This window comes from Trichomycterus rosablanca, chromosome 1 (assembly GCF_030014385.1).
Source record: "Trichomycterus rosablanca isolate fTriRos1 chromosome 1, fTriRos1.hap1, whole genome shotgun sequence".
Lineage (NCBI taxonomy): Eukaryota > Metazoa > Chordata > Actinopteri > Siluriformes > Trichomycteridae > Trichomycterus > Trichomycterus rosablanca.
The window spans coordinates 36,519,780-36,531,846 of record NC_085988.1 but is presented as its reverse complement, the minus strand read 5'-3'; the positions used below and the strand labels follow the sequence as shown (position 1 = coordinate 36,531,846).

The following is a 12,067-nucleotide window of genomic DNA, read 5'->3' as shown; positions in this document are numbered from 1 at the left end:
ATGGCATTTGTATTATTTATTTAAGTGTGACATACTTTATCACACTTAAATACCTTTCACACTTAAAACCAGGTAATTTCTATGTTTTTAAAAAAACCAAATGCATCACCACTTTCTCTTCTTGCACCACCTCTGTTCGGGACAAAAAGAGCTGCAAACTATTATGTGCCCTTTCTGACACGCATGTGGTTGCCAGCTGCTACTTGGCATCTGTCAGTGGTGAGACAACCCTCACTCACGCTGGTACCAACTTCATCCGACCTTCCCTGCCACAGACACGAAATGTTGTGTCTGTTGGACGCCGGGTTGATAGCACTGCTGAGATTTTGAGTTTCATCATGTTGCAGGGGTGTGCTAGAGTGTTAGATTGCTATGCCACCTAAGCTTTTAAAAAACACATACACTTACATGTGGAATTTGGAATTTGCTCTTTAGTGAAAAGCACTTTATTTAAGAAATCCACTAGTAATTCATTCATTATAAATGATTGCTCATTACAGACTTATTACTGGGTTACAGCACTTCTCCTGTCGGCCCCTCTGTCTACCCACAAATCAGACATGGCCATGTTTAAAAAACAAAATATTAAATTGTGGATGGCATTGAAAAAGTCATATCAGAGGGGTGGGTTCTGTGTTTCTACATACTGTATGTAAATTACAGCCATATACGCTCCTGTGCACAAATGGGCCAAGGCCATAATAGCAAAATTAGAATCTTTTAATGGTATTAATAAAAAAAAAAATACCTGTGCCACCATTTGCATCTTTTAGCTGCAATGAATTTTTAGAAAGAAATTAGACATGGAAATTAATTTATATGAACTTCTTTTACACAAAAGTTAAAGCATAATAAAAAATAAAATGTTTAATATATAATACTATATAAAATAAAATACTGTTGACAGAAAGGATCAGGAGGACCCAAAGTCACATTATGCAGGGGATGGCCAACATCTGGAATTTACAGTTTTATAGTGTAGTACAGTGGTACCTTGTAACTCAACGTCCTCTAAATTCAAAATCTTTGAAACTCAACACCCTTCCTCGAGAAATTTGTACTCTTAAACTCAACGTTTCCCTTAAACACAATGTGTTCAGTTTATTTTTTATAAATCGTTTTATATAATTTCAAATTAACAATGAACAGTCGCTTTGTTCAGCGATCGAGCTTGAGCGGTGCAGTAATACGTCATCAAAGTGTTCACATGAGACGAATCTGCATTTGTGTGGAATAACCATCACATTCACCCTGAAAGCTCCACATGTATCTGTGTATCTGGATTTTTCTCCTGTTTCACTTTTAAACTTGTGTTACAGCTCGGGTTTCTGAGAAATTATAAGAATCAGCTTTTTATTTCAGTGTTTTTATATTATATTTGTGTTATTTTCAGTGTATACGGGTCAAAAACAACCCCATTATTTTAGATAAGCCTAAAATATATGCAGTTTCATGGGACTATGGAATGCATTAACAGGTTTCCCATACATCCTTATGGGAAAAAATACCTTGAATCTTTTAAACTAAACGCCAGTCCCAGAACTAATTGACGTTGAGTTTTAAGGTACCACTGTATAGTATTTATAATAGTATGTAAAGTGTAGAGACCGGAAAAATGGGTAAAACTGTTAAAAGCATTCAAGACATCACAAAGCAAGATTTTTTTAATAGCAACAGTTATAAGAAGTTTGTCTTATGCAGGTTTTCTGTTTGAAAGATTCATTACAAAGCCATTGCTGTCTAAAAAAGATGTAAAATTGAGGTGTTTGGCATAATATGGAAAGTTTGATTCAGAGTGATTCAGCACAGTTGTGTGGTGTAATCAATCTTGATTTTCTTGATTCTAAAATGCTTATTATAAAAACAAAATAATGAAACTTAATGTATTAAAAGAATGACATAAAAACACTAAACCTAATTATTACTGCTTATTTTTTCTCTTCACTAATTAAGAAGCATAAGAAAACAATAAAGAAGTAAAGGTAAAGTGCAGGTTTTATTGTATTTGTGATTGATTTTTAACTGTTTTGTAATTGTATTTCAGTGTTATATTATATTTGTGTTATTTTCAGTGTATAAGTGTCAAAAACAACCCCATTATTTTACTTAAGCCTAAAATATGTGCAGTTCCACGGGACTATGGAACCCATTAACAGGCTTCTTATACATCCTTATGGGAAAAAATACCTTAAAACTCAACGCCAGTCCCAGAACCAGTTGACGTTGAGTATCAAGGTACCACTGTATTATAATTTTTAATAGCAATAATTAGCTGTTGAAACAATTATGCAACTGGAGTTTACCCAACACTTACATATACAGTATATCTTAAACTGTAATTGTATCTGTTTCATGAGACATGGCAACTAAAATACTTTGCTTAAATTTAGATGACATGGACTCCAACTAATTGGATAACCAATTATCCTCATTTATTTATTTTAAAATAAATAAATATATTTTAGCAGCCATACAGTAGTTGTGTCAACGTTGGTTGTTTTTAATGTCCTATATAAATCAGCGTCAGTGAAAGATTGATTACTAATGGCATCACTGCGCTGTAGTGACAGTGAAGTTGCTTTTCACTGTCATCTCTGTGACAGTACCAGTTGTCTCTCAGATTCAGACTCTTACAATATGAGCTTGGCTATTGTTTACATTGTTTTCACTGTAACTTCAACATCACTGTAATGCTTTGTAAAGAAATACGAAAAGGATTTCAATAACAAAGCTGCTATAAGAACATCTAGTGTAGGACTGTTATTAAGTTTTCTCATTGTCTTGACTGACGCAGTGTCTTCAGTTTTCTTCTCATTATGCTTCATGTGACTTTGCCTCGTCAGTTGCTTCTAGCTGTTTCTGCTACATGCTTGAACATTATTAGTACACATAGAAGACATTTAGTAAAGACTATATGTTCCTTTTTTCCTGAGTATAGTGCTAATGACAGTAATTCTCTCACAAACCCCTGATGCAAACAACATGAGTACCAGCTGGAGTACAATAACCAATCATATTATTCTCTTGTTTGAAATAATTAAAGTAAATGCTTTTCATAGTGTTTTTGTTAATGCTGATATGAAAGCATTTTTAATCCTTATCTCTACCATATCTCTAGCAGATGAGTGATTAACATGGACACATATTTTGACGTTTTGTGATAATAAGAAAATCTGTGTTCTTAAAGTGCAATGGTCACAGATAGGCTGGTGGACGATGTTGTGCTGGAGTCTCCATGGAATATGATGCACATGTGCGTAGTGGGAGGAAGGACTGTGGTAGAGAGGTCAAGAAGAGTGTGTAGGCAGGAGTGGGTGGCATAGAATGGTAGGAGAGATTTGTGATAGAAAGCTGTCTGCCAGAGTGAAAGGGAAAGTTTACAACAGTAGTAAGGCCTGCTATGGTATATGGCTTGGAGGCAGCAGCTCTGACTAAGACAGAGAGGGAGCTAAAGGTGGCAGAGATGAGCATACAGCAATTCTCATTGGGAGTGACGAGGATGGACAAGATAAGGAACAAGTTTATTAGAGGGACAGCGCTGGTAGGATATTTTGGAGACAAAGTTAGGGTAAAGAGATTGAGATGGTTTAGGTACAGTGTATCACAAAAGTGAGTACACCCCTCACATTTCTGCAAATATTTTATTATATCTTTTCATGGGACAACACTATAGAAATAAAACTTGGATATAACTTAGAGTAGTCAGTGTACAACTTGTATAGCAGTGTAGATTTACTGTCTTCTGAAAATAACTCAACACACAGCCATTAATGTCTAAATGGCTGGCAACATAAGTGAGTACACCCCACAGTGAACATGTCCAAATTGTGCCCAAAGTGTCAATATTTTGTGTGACCACCATTATTATCCAGCACTGCCTTAACCCTCCTGGGCATGGAATTCACCAGAGCTACACAGGTTGCTACTGGAATCCTCTTCCACTCCTCCATGATGACATCACAGAGCTGGTGGATGTTAGACACCTTGAACTCCACCTTCCACTTGAGGATGCGCCACAGGTGCTCAGTTGGGTTTAGTCCATCACCTTTACCTTCAGCTTCCTCAGCAAGGCAGTTGTCATCTTGGAGGTTGTGTTTGGGGTCGTTATCCTGTTGGAAAACTGCCATGAGGCCCAGTTTTCGAAGGGAGGGGATCATGCTCTGTTTCAGAATGTCACAGTACATGTTGGAATTCATGTTTCCCTCAATGAACTGCAGCTCCCCAGTGCCAGCAACACTCATGCAGCCCAAGACCATGATGCTACCACCACCATGCTTGACTGTAGGCAAGATACAGTTGTGTTGGTACTTCTCACCAGGGCGCCGCCACACATGCTGGACACCATCTGAGCCAAACAAGTTTATCTTGGTCTCATCAGACCACAGGGCATTCCAGTAATCCATGTTCTTGGACTGCTTGTCTTCAGCAAACTGTTTGCGGGCTTTCTTGTGCGTCAGCTTCCTTCTGGGATGACGACCATGCAGACCGAGTTGATGCAGTGTGTGGCGTATGGTCTGAGCACTGACAGGCTGACCTCCCACGTCTTCAACCTCTGCAGCAATGCTGGCAGCACTCATGTGTCTATTTTTTAAAGCCAACCTCTGGATATGACGCCGAACACGTGGACTCAACTTCTTTGGTCGACCCTGGCGAAGCCTGTTCCGAGTGGAACCTGTCCTGGAAAAGCGCTGTATGACCTTGGCCACCATGCTGTAGCTCAGTTTCAGGGTGTTAGCAATCTTCTTATAGCCCAGGCCATCTTTGTGGAGAGCAACAATTCTATTTCTCACATCCTCAGAGAGTTCTTTGCCATGAGGTGCCATGTTGAATATCCAGTGGCCAGTATGAGAGAATTGTACCCAAAACACCAAATTTAACAGCCCTGCTCCCCATTTACACCTGGGACCTTGACACATGACACCAGGGAGGGACAACGACACATTTTGGGCACAATTTGGACATGTTCACTGTGGGGTGTACTCACTTATGTTGCCAGCCATTTAGACATTAATGGCTGTGTGTTGAGTTATTTTCAGAAGACAGTAAATCTACACTGCTATACAAGCTGTACACTGACTACTCTAAGTTATATCCAAGTTTCATGTCTATAGTGTTGTCCCATGAAAAGATATAATGAAATATTTGCAGAAATGTGAGGGGTGTACTCACTTTTGTGATACACTGTATATGTAGATGAGAGATGACAGTTGTATTGGGAAAAGGGTGCTGAGAATGAAGCTGCCAGGTGGGAGAAGGGAAGGAAAAAAAAAAAGGTTTATGATGCGGTGAGGTAGTGATGCAGGTGGTTGGGGTGACAGGACAGGGCAAGATGGAGACGAATGATCTGCTGTGGTGAGAAAAAGCAGAAGCGTGATTAAACTTTGAATGTAATTAGTAAAAAAAAAGTTGGCTGTCTTAATTTGCCATCATAACACTTTTATGTAACCACTATTATATATCACTAATAGTTCCAAATTAGAATAACATTTTGTTATTTCTGCTGTTTAAACAAAATAGTAAAAAGCACGGATTAGCCACTCTTGCAGTTGAATGCATTAGTTTTTTATACACTTACAAGACATGGCATGTCTTGACAGTTTGGGGATTTCTGTCATTTCTTTTTTCAAGTTCTTTAAAGTTTGTTTTGGGTTTTTAGAAAATATGTTGTATCAGAAATAAACATACAGATACATCTTAGAATGTAAATATAATGTTTTTTTAATATAATTAAATTAAAAACCATTTAGGGCGGCACGGTGGCTAAGTGGGTAGCACTGTCGCCTCACAGCGAGAAGGTCCTGGGTTCGATCCCCGGGTGTGCAGAGTTTGCATGTTCTCCCCGTGTCTGCGTGGGTTTCCTCTGGGTGCTCCGGTTTCCTCCCACAGTCCAAAGACATGCCACTAGGCTAATTGGACACACTGAATTGTCCCATAGTTACCTAGCCGCTGGGATGCACAGACCAGTGCATTGTAGTGCCGGTCCCAAGCCCGGATAAATAGGGAGGGTTGTGTCAGGAAGGGCATCCGGCGTAAAACTGTGCCAAATCCCGCCGGCGACCCCTAATGGGAAGAAGCCAGAAATACTGACCACATAACCAAAAAACGGGACAAAGGCTCAGGAAAAAGAAGAAGAAATTAAAAACCATTTGATTTAATGTAAACTGATGTGATTGATTGACTATATCTAGTGTCTATCTTGTACCCATATAAATAGGGCTAGTTGGACAAACAAATTAATAAGCACTTAAAACAATGATCTCTTGCCATGGTCTTGAAGAAAACCTAAACAGATACTTATGGAGTATGAATGGTCTGTTATTTTTAAACAACCAATAAGCAGGTTCACCATATAACCACAGTCAAACAAGCTTTTGCTCTAAAACTGGCAGCTTAAATCACAACTAAAGTTTCTTGCTGATCAGATGAACAAAGAAAAAAAACAAGAGCAGGCTGTCCTTTCTTGGACACCAGCCTCTAAGCCCATGACTGCAGACAGTGTCACCCTATAGTGTCATCTATAAATCAAATTTAATTTAAAACTGCAACACTTGGACAGACAGATTATGATGGACATATAGTTTCATCCAACCCATACAACCAAATTGGCACTGAATTCTAAATTCCTTTTTCTGTACCAGTATAATCTCTAAAATGCTTCATTTACATTCAAAGCTTCATTTACAAATAATATTAACTAAAAGTAAAAGTGCTAACATTTAACAATGTGTTTAACATAAACATTGACCTCACAATAAATGTCACTGCACTATTCTCACATACACTAGAGCTTAGGTAAATGTATTAAGAATAAAGGTAGGATGTGCATGGTGTCACTATTGTTGTCAGAAACAATTTGGCTTTGTCCTACAGATTGTGTCTTAGGTGTTCTGATGGACCATCTCAGCATTTAGCAGTATGGTATAAATTAGTAACCTGACAGATCAGGAACTAGAATTAAAACATTGCACACAATGCTACATGACCACCCTACATGTGTTTTAGGTTGTTCTTCATTGATCCAAGGGTGTATAATTGTAAAACGCTTTTGCGTTTCCCTGCAGCATCAAACTGAGTTATGTCTGGCAGTTTAGATGCAGGCTAAATACTTTCTTGCTTATGGAGCCATGTATCTTGCTTATGGATCCATTATATAGCCATGCAGTTATCGGCTATAAAGCACAAGCCTGCTTGATTTACACTGCCAAACTCAGAGTGATAGTGAGCCCATTCCGAAAGGACTGTTGAGTGAGCAAAAAAAAGTCCAAAAAATATTCCGAAAATGTACACCTTTTTTATTTTATTACAGTTCACCCACTGAAATTACAGCATTATTTTTGACAGCACCTTAAACAGTTGTATTTTATGAATCTGTGCTAAAGATTTTTTAGTTATGCAACAAATCATGCTTGGATAAAAAAAAGGAGGACAAAAGAGTGAGAGGCTTTCTGCATTTTTAATATGTTTATACACCAATGTGCCACAGAATTAGGACAATCTCCAAAAAATGTGCATGGTAATACTACAATTGCGCATGTTGCAGTTTAGGATATATTACATGTTGAGCTGACGGTTGTTACTTGTAGTACACACATTAAATGCAGCAGATACAGGCAGGCATAAGTCATGAGTACCAAACAGTAATGGTCTGAGTAGGGGCAATCCATGAAACATTAGGTGTCAGATTGCAGGTAATTGTAACACTGGTGATGAGGTGAATGTGTTACAACAATGCATCAACAAATGTTTGTTTGTTTGTTTATTAGGATTTTAACGTCATGTTTTACACTTTGGTTACATTCTTGACAGGAAACGGTAGTTACTCATTACACAAGATTCATCAGTTCACAAGGTTATAACAAACACAGTCATGGACAATTTTGTATCTCCAATTCACCTCACTTGCATGTCTTTGGACTGTGGGAGGAAACCGGAGCACCCGGAGTAAACCCACGCAGACACGGGGAGAATGCATCATATAAGATTTATACTTAGCCTTACCTGGCCATATGTAAAGCAGTAATTGCTCCTTATGTACTAAATCAATCAGTTAACCAAATTCACTGACAACTGGGTTCAATTTTCACTCACCACACAGCATAATTACTGCCATGTGTTAAATCAAAACATCACTTAAATAGAACCTGTCTGAACAAAACAATGCTGACCAAAAAGAACACAATGCTTCGTCTAGTTGTTGCCAGAAAAACATTTAGATGACTCCCAAGACTTTTGAAACAATATTATGTGGACTGATGTGTCAAAAGGTCGAACTTACAGGCAGGTACCTTGATGACTTGTCATAATTGATAGACTACATTGAGTCTCTAAAAAGTGTGTTGTCCTGCAATTAATTGGCACCCTGAGCAGGGTGTATTCCTGTTTGCGGTCAGTTTCCAAATGGTATTGCAAATGGTACTGTGACCCTGACTGAAAAAAAAACTTTTAATAAAAATAAATGATTGAATGTATATGAATGTATGACCACAAATCATCATACAAGTGTTTTGCACCTGTATCATTATTTGCTTATGATATAAACTAAATTAATTCAGAAACATTACAATTCCAATTGTGACCAATAAAAGATGAAGTCTTAGATGCCAGCCAGCAAGTTGGGTCCTGCTAAAAGACTGCACCTGAAATCAAATATTATTTAATAAATTTTTGGAATCTTTTGGTTTATTTTAAGTTTTTTTTTTTGGCTTTGGAGACAGAAAAAGCCTAAATCTTACTTTTTATTTTAACATGCTTTACTACTATTAAATAAATCATTTAAAAATACACAAAACTGACTTATACTTAAATCACACTTGTAAGTAACTAAAAACAAAAGCAAATGTAGTTAGTAAGCAAGCCACGTTGATTTTTAATGGTTAAAACGACCATTTCAGGAGCACTTGACTATTTTATGAGCACCCAGTTGCAGTGATTGTTCAGTGCTTAAGCAGACAGGAAATTTGCAAGAAGCTGAGGTTTCCAGTGTGGTTAAAGTGGCAAGGCAGTCATAACCACATTTAAAGTTAGACTTGTAAATATACTGCATCCACTAACAGTTACACCAGACCTCAAACATTACAAACATTGTTAAATGTGCCATAATAATTTCTGCCCATTCCACTATTTAGAACGATTCATTTATCTCTCGGGGGAGCATTTTATTTTGAGTGGCGTTTTCTCCCCGTTTTTACGGATATTAATTAAATTCATGCATGCTAATTACACTAATATAAAACACAGACCTCTCCAAAAACATATATTACAGTAGAGCCGTGTACTTTGAGCTCTCGGTGTTTACTAAACACCCCTTCAGCAACGAATGGACTGTCCCAGAAAGACGTCATGGCTGTTGCTTGGAGTCAGGGCGCTGTGAGAGAAATAGGGCTGTTCGAATCGAAAAATACGATTCCGATTCTGAATGTTGGGAATAGAATCGAGTCCAGGAATCGATTCCAGAAATTTTCTAAAACTTAAACACAGGGAAAATGTATATATTTTAAAAAGAAATATAGCACTAACAAAAAAGTGTAATATGAATTAGAATTGATCTTAAAACACGACAAGTCGGTTATTCCTCAGGGACAAAACCGGTCACATAGCCACTAATAGCCAAAATGGGAAAATAATATTTAGGGAAAGTATTAAATACTGTAACACGCATTTTAAAAAATAATACAAATAAATAATTGATAAATAAAATAAATGAAGTCCCAAGTAGGTATTATGCAGCACACGAGGCAGATTTACAACTGACTAGTTTGCTCTTTTTTTATTAAGAAAAATATGAATAATTGTTGCATTAAGGGTTTTTTAATGTATGATTTTGTCTGATAATAGGGTACGTGGATTAATAAATTATTAAATAAAGGAGTGTAGCCAAAAGTTTGAGAATAACTGGTGTAGACTGAGGCATACCAGCATATATCTCATCCACAGCCCTGGATTTATCAGGTTTTCAATGCCTGGACTGTAGGAATCGACTCTTTTTGGAATCGAATCTCAGCTCTAGACAGAAAAGCCATCCTGCCATTGCAGTCAGGCAGTAATGACGCTGAGGACGATGATCCCGCATCTCCGCTTGTATATCTGAACGGATATCTGAATTCGGAAGATTTTTTTTAAACATCTGGATTCGACTCATCGATTTGGATTGGTTCTCAGGAACGATTTATTAGCGTCAATAGCAGCTGTTGCCGATAGCGTATTTGCTACGCTAAAAGGGATCTCGCCAGGAACTTTGGACTGAGGTAGCGGTGCTGACATGTTGCTCATCAGAGGGTTGAGTGATCAACTGTAGCCCGGCGCTGCGGCATCGGACGAGGGGAAACAAACCGCCTGTTATTACTAGTTTGTCGGGCGACCAACCAACCGCAACGCGGTGTGGTTTTAACCTACAACGTTTAGCCAAGTTGCTGAAGAAGGAACAAAATGTCTGCCAGGGCTGCTTCTAATAAGGTAAAGATTTGAGTTTGGATCTTTGTTACATCTTTTCCGAAATACATTTAGGTCTGTCTCTGGCTAAAACACGAACAGATCATATGTTTAACAGTCGTCCATCGCGTTACTTGTGGCTGCCTTCTTAGTACAGTCGCTGTGTTTACTAATGCCAAGTTCACATGCTTCTGGAATTCTCCTAATTCACCCGGTTGTACAATCGTAATTTGTTTTAATTATTAAAAAGCACTGCTATTGATGTTTCGTATCTAATTTATTCTGGTATTTTCCCAACATTTACCCAGTGTAGAAATGTGGCTACATTACATAGTGCAACCAGTGGTTACAAATGTAAGCCACTGCCCATGGCGTAACTGTTGACTGCTAAACGTTATATCAATATAAATACAAAATTATGAACTACTCAAGATCTTGTCCGTAATAAACTTTCTTTCGACATACGCTAACAGTCAACCAAGTCTAAAACTTCAAATACCAGAACTGTTTTCTAAACTCTAACTCGTAATTAAGACTCAAAGTAACAGGTGCACCTGTTAGCTTGGGAACCCGGTTGTACAAGAATGCGAAAAACACATGAATGTAGCTTTAACACAGGTGTAGCAGTAGCTAACAGGCTAAACACGGGCTGTGCTAGTGAGATAGCAGTGGTTAACGCTGATTGTTTTAGTTAGCAATTCGTTACTATGATAAGAAGGGTCAGGGTATTTATAAAAATACTGATTTTCGTTATTGGAACAGAGCCATTGACTCTTAAAATACATTGTTTGAGCACCCAAATCACCTATTTGTTTTTTTTTGTCTTCTGAGCAGCCATGAAGTTGCTCTATGTTGTAGCAGTATTAGCAGTGCCCATTAGCAATCAAGTGGTCACTACACTCTCATTCGGGGGGTCCGGGTCCTCACCCCCTAGAAACCATTACGCGCAAGGCGGGAAAATACTCTATACAGGACGCCAGGCCATCGGGTGGCCACACACACACACACACACCCCCTTCTGCATACAGATTTTAACAGAGGGCCTGGACATTGTAATTCCTTTTTATATACTGACTGGATGTGATGTTCAAACCCAGTTCCTCAGAACTTACCATGCAGCACCCACACTACACAACAACGTCATCTACTGTAATCCTGGGAGAGTGAAGTTGATGGAAAATGCTTACACTGACTTTTATTACATTGCAGACAGTATGAACCCAATATATTTCATGTTTTGTCTGGTCAGTTTTATTGTTTTGTTACTATACATCCATTCCTGAAGTACAGTGAGATTTTAGAGCAACATATGCATCTTTTCTAGGGACGTCCATTCATTTTTTAAGAAGACGATACAAAACTACACGATGCACACATTACAAAGGCATGGCTGTGGAGAATTTGGAAAAGGATTGCGTAATATGACAAAGACAACCCCACACACCTTAAGAAGTGTTTGCAGAAGGAATGTGACAAAAAAACACCTGAAACACTTTATCACTTGAAATCCTCAGTGCCAAAATGTATTTCAAGTGTTGTGAGAAAGTAATGGCAACTTTGCAATGTGAAAAATGCTTTACTGCCCCAGCTTTTTTTTGGAACGTGTTGCAGGTCTGAAATGCATAAATTGATGTTTATT

General features: G+C 38.1%; 1 protein-coding gene across 14 annotated transcripts in view; it reads left to right on the top strand.

Annotated features, from left to right (window-relative positions):
* Positions 1-12,067, top strand: part of tjp1b (tight junction protein 1b) — a 167,828-nt gene that overhangs the window by 67,940 nt on the left and 87,821 nt on the right. The window contains exon 1 of one of the 14 annotated variants that reach the window (XM_062992103.1): positions 10,059-10,452. The exons of the other annotated variants lie outside the window; for them this stretch is intronic. Within the exon in view, the coding sequence (XP_062848173.1) occupies positions 10,426-10,452 (27 nt within the window). The 5' untranslated portion in view covers positions 10,059-10,425. Of the gene's footprint in view, positions 1-10,058; positions 10,453-12,067 lie in introns of those variants that run through there. 14 annotated transcript variants of the gene reach the window in all.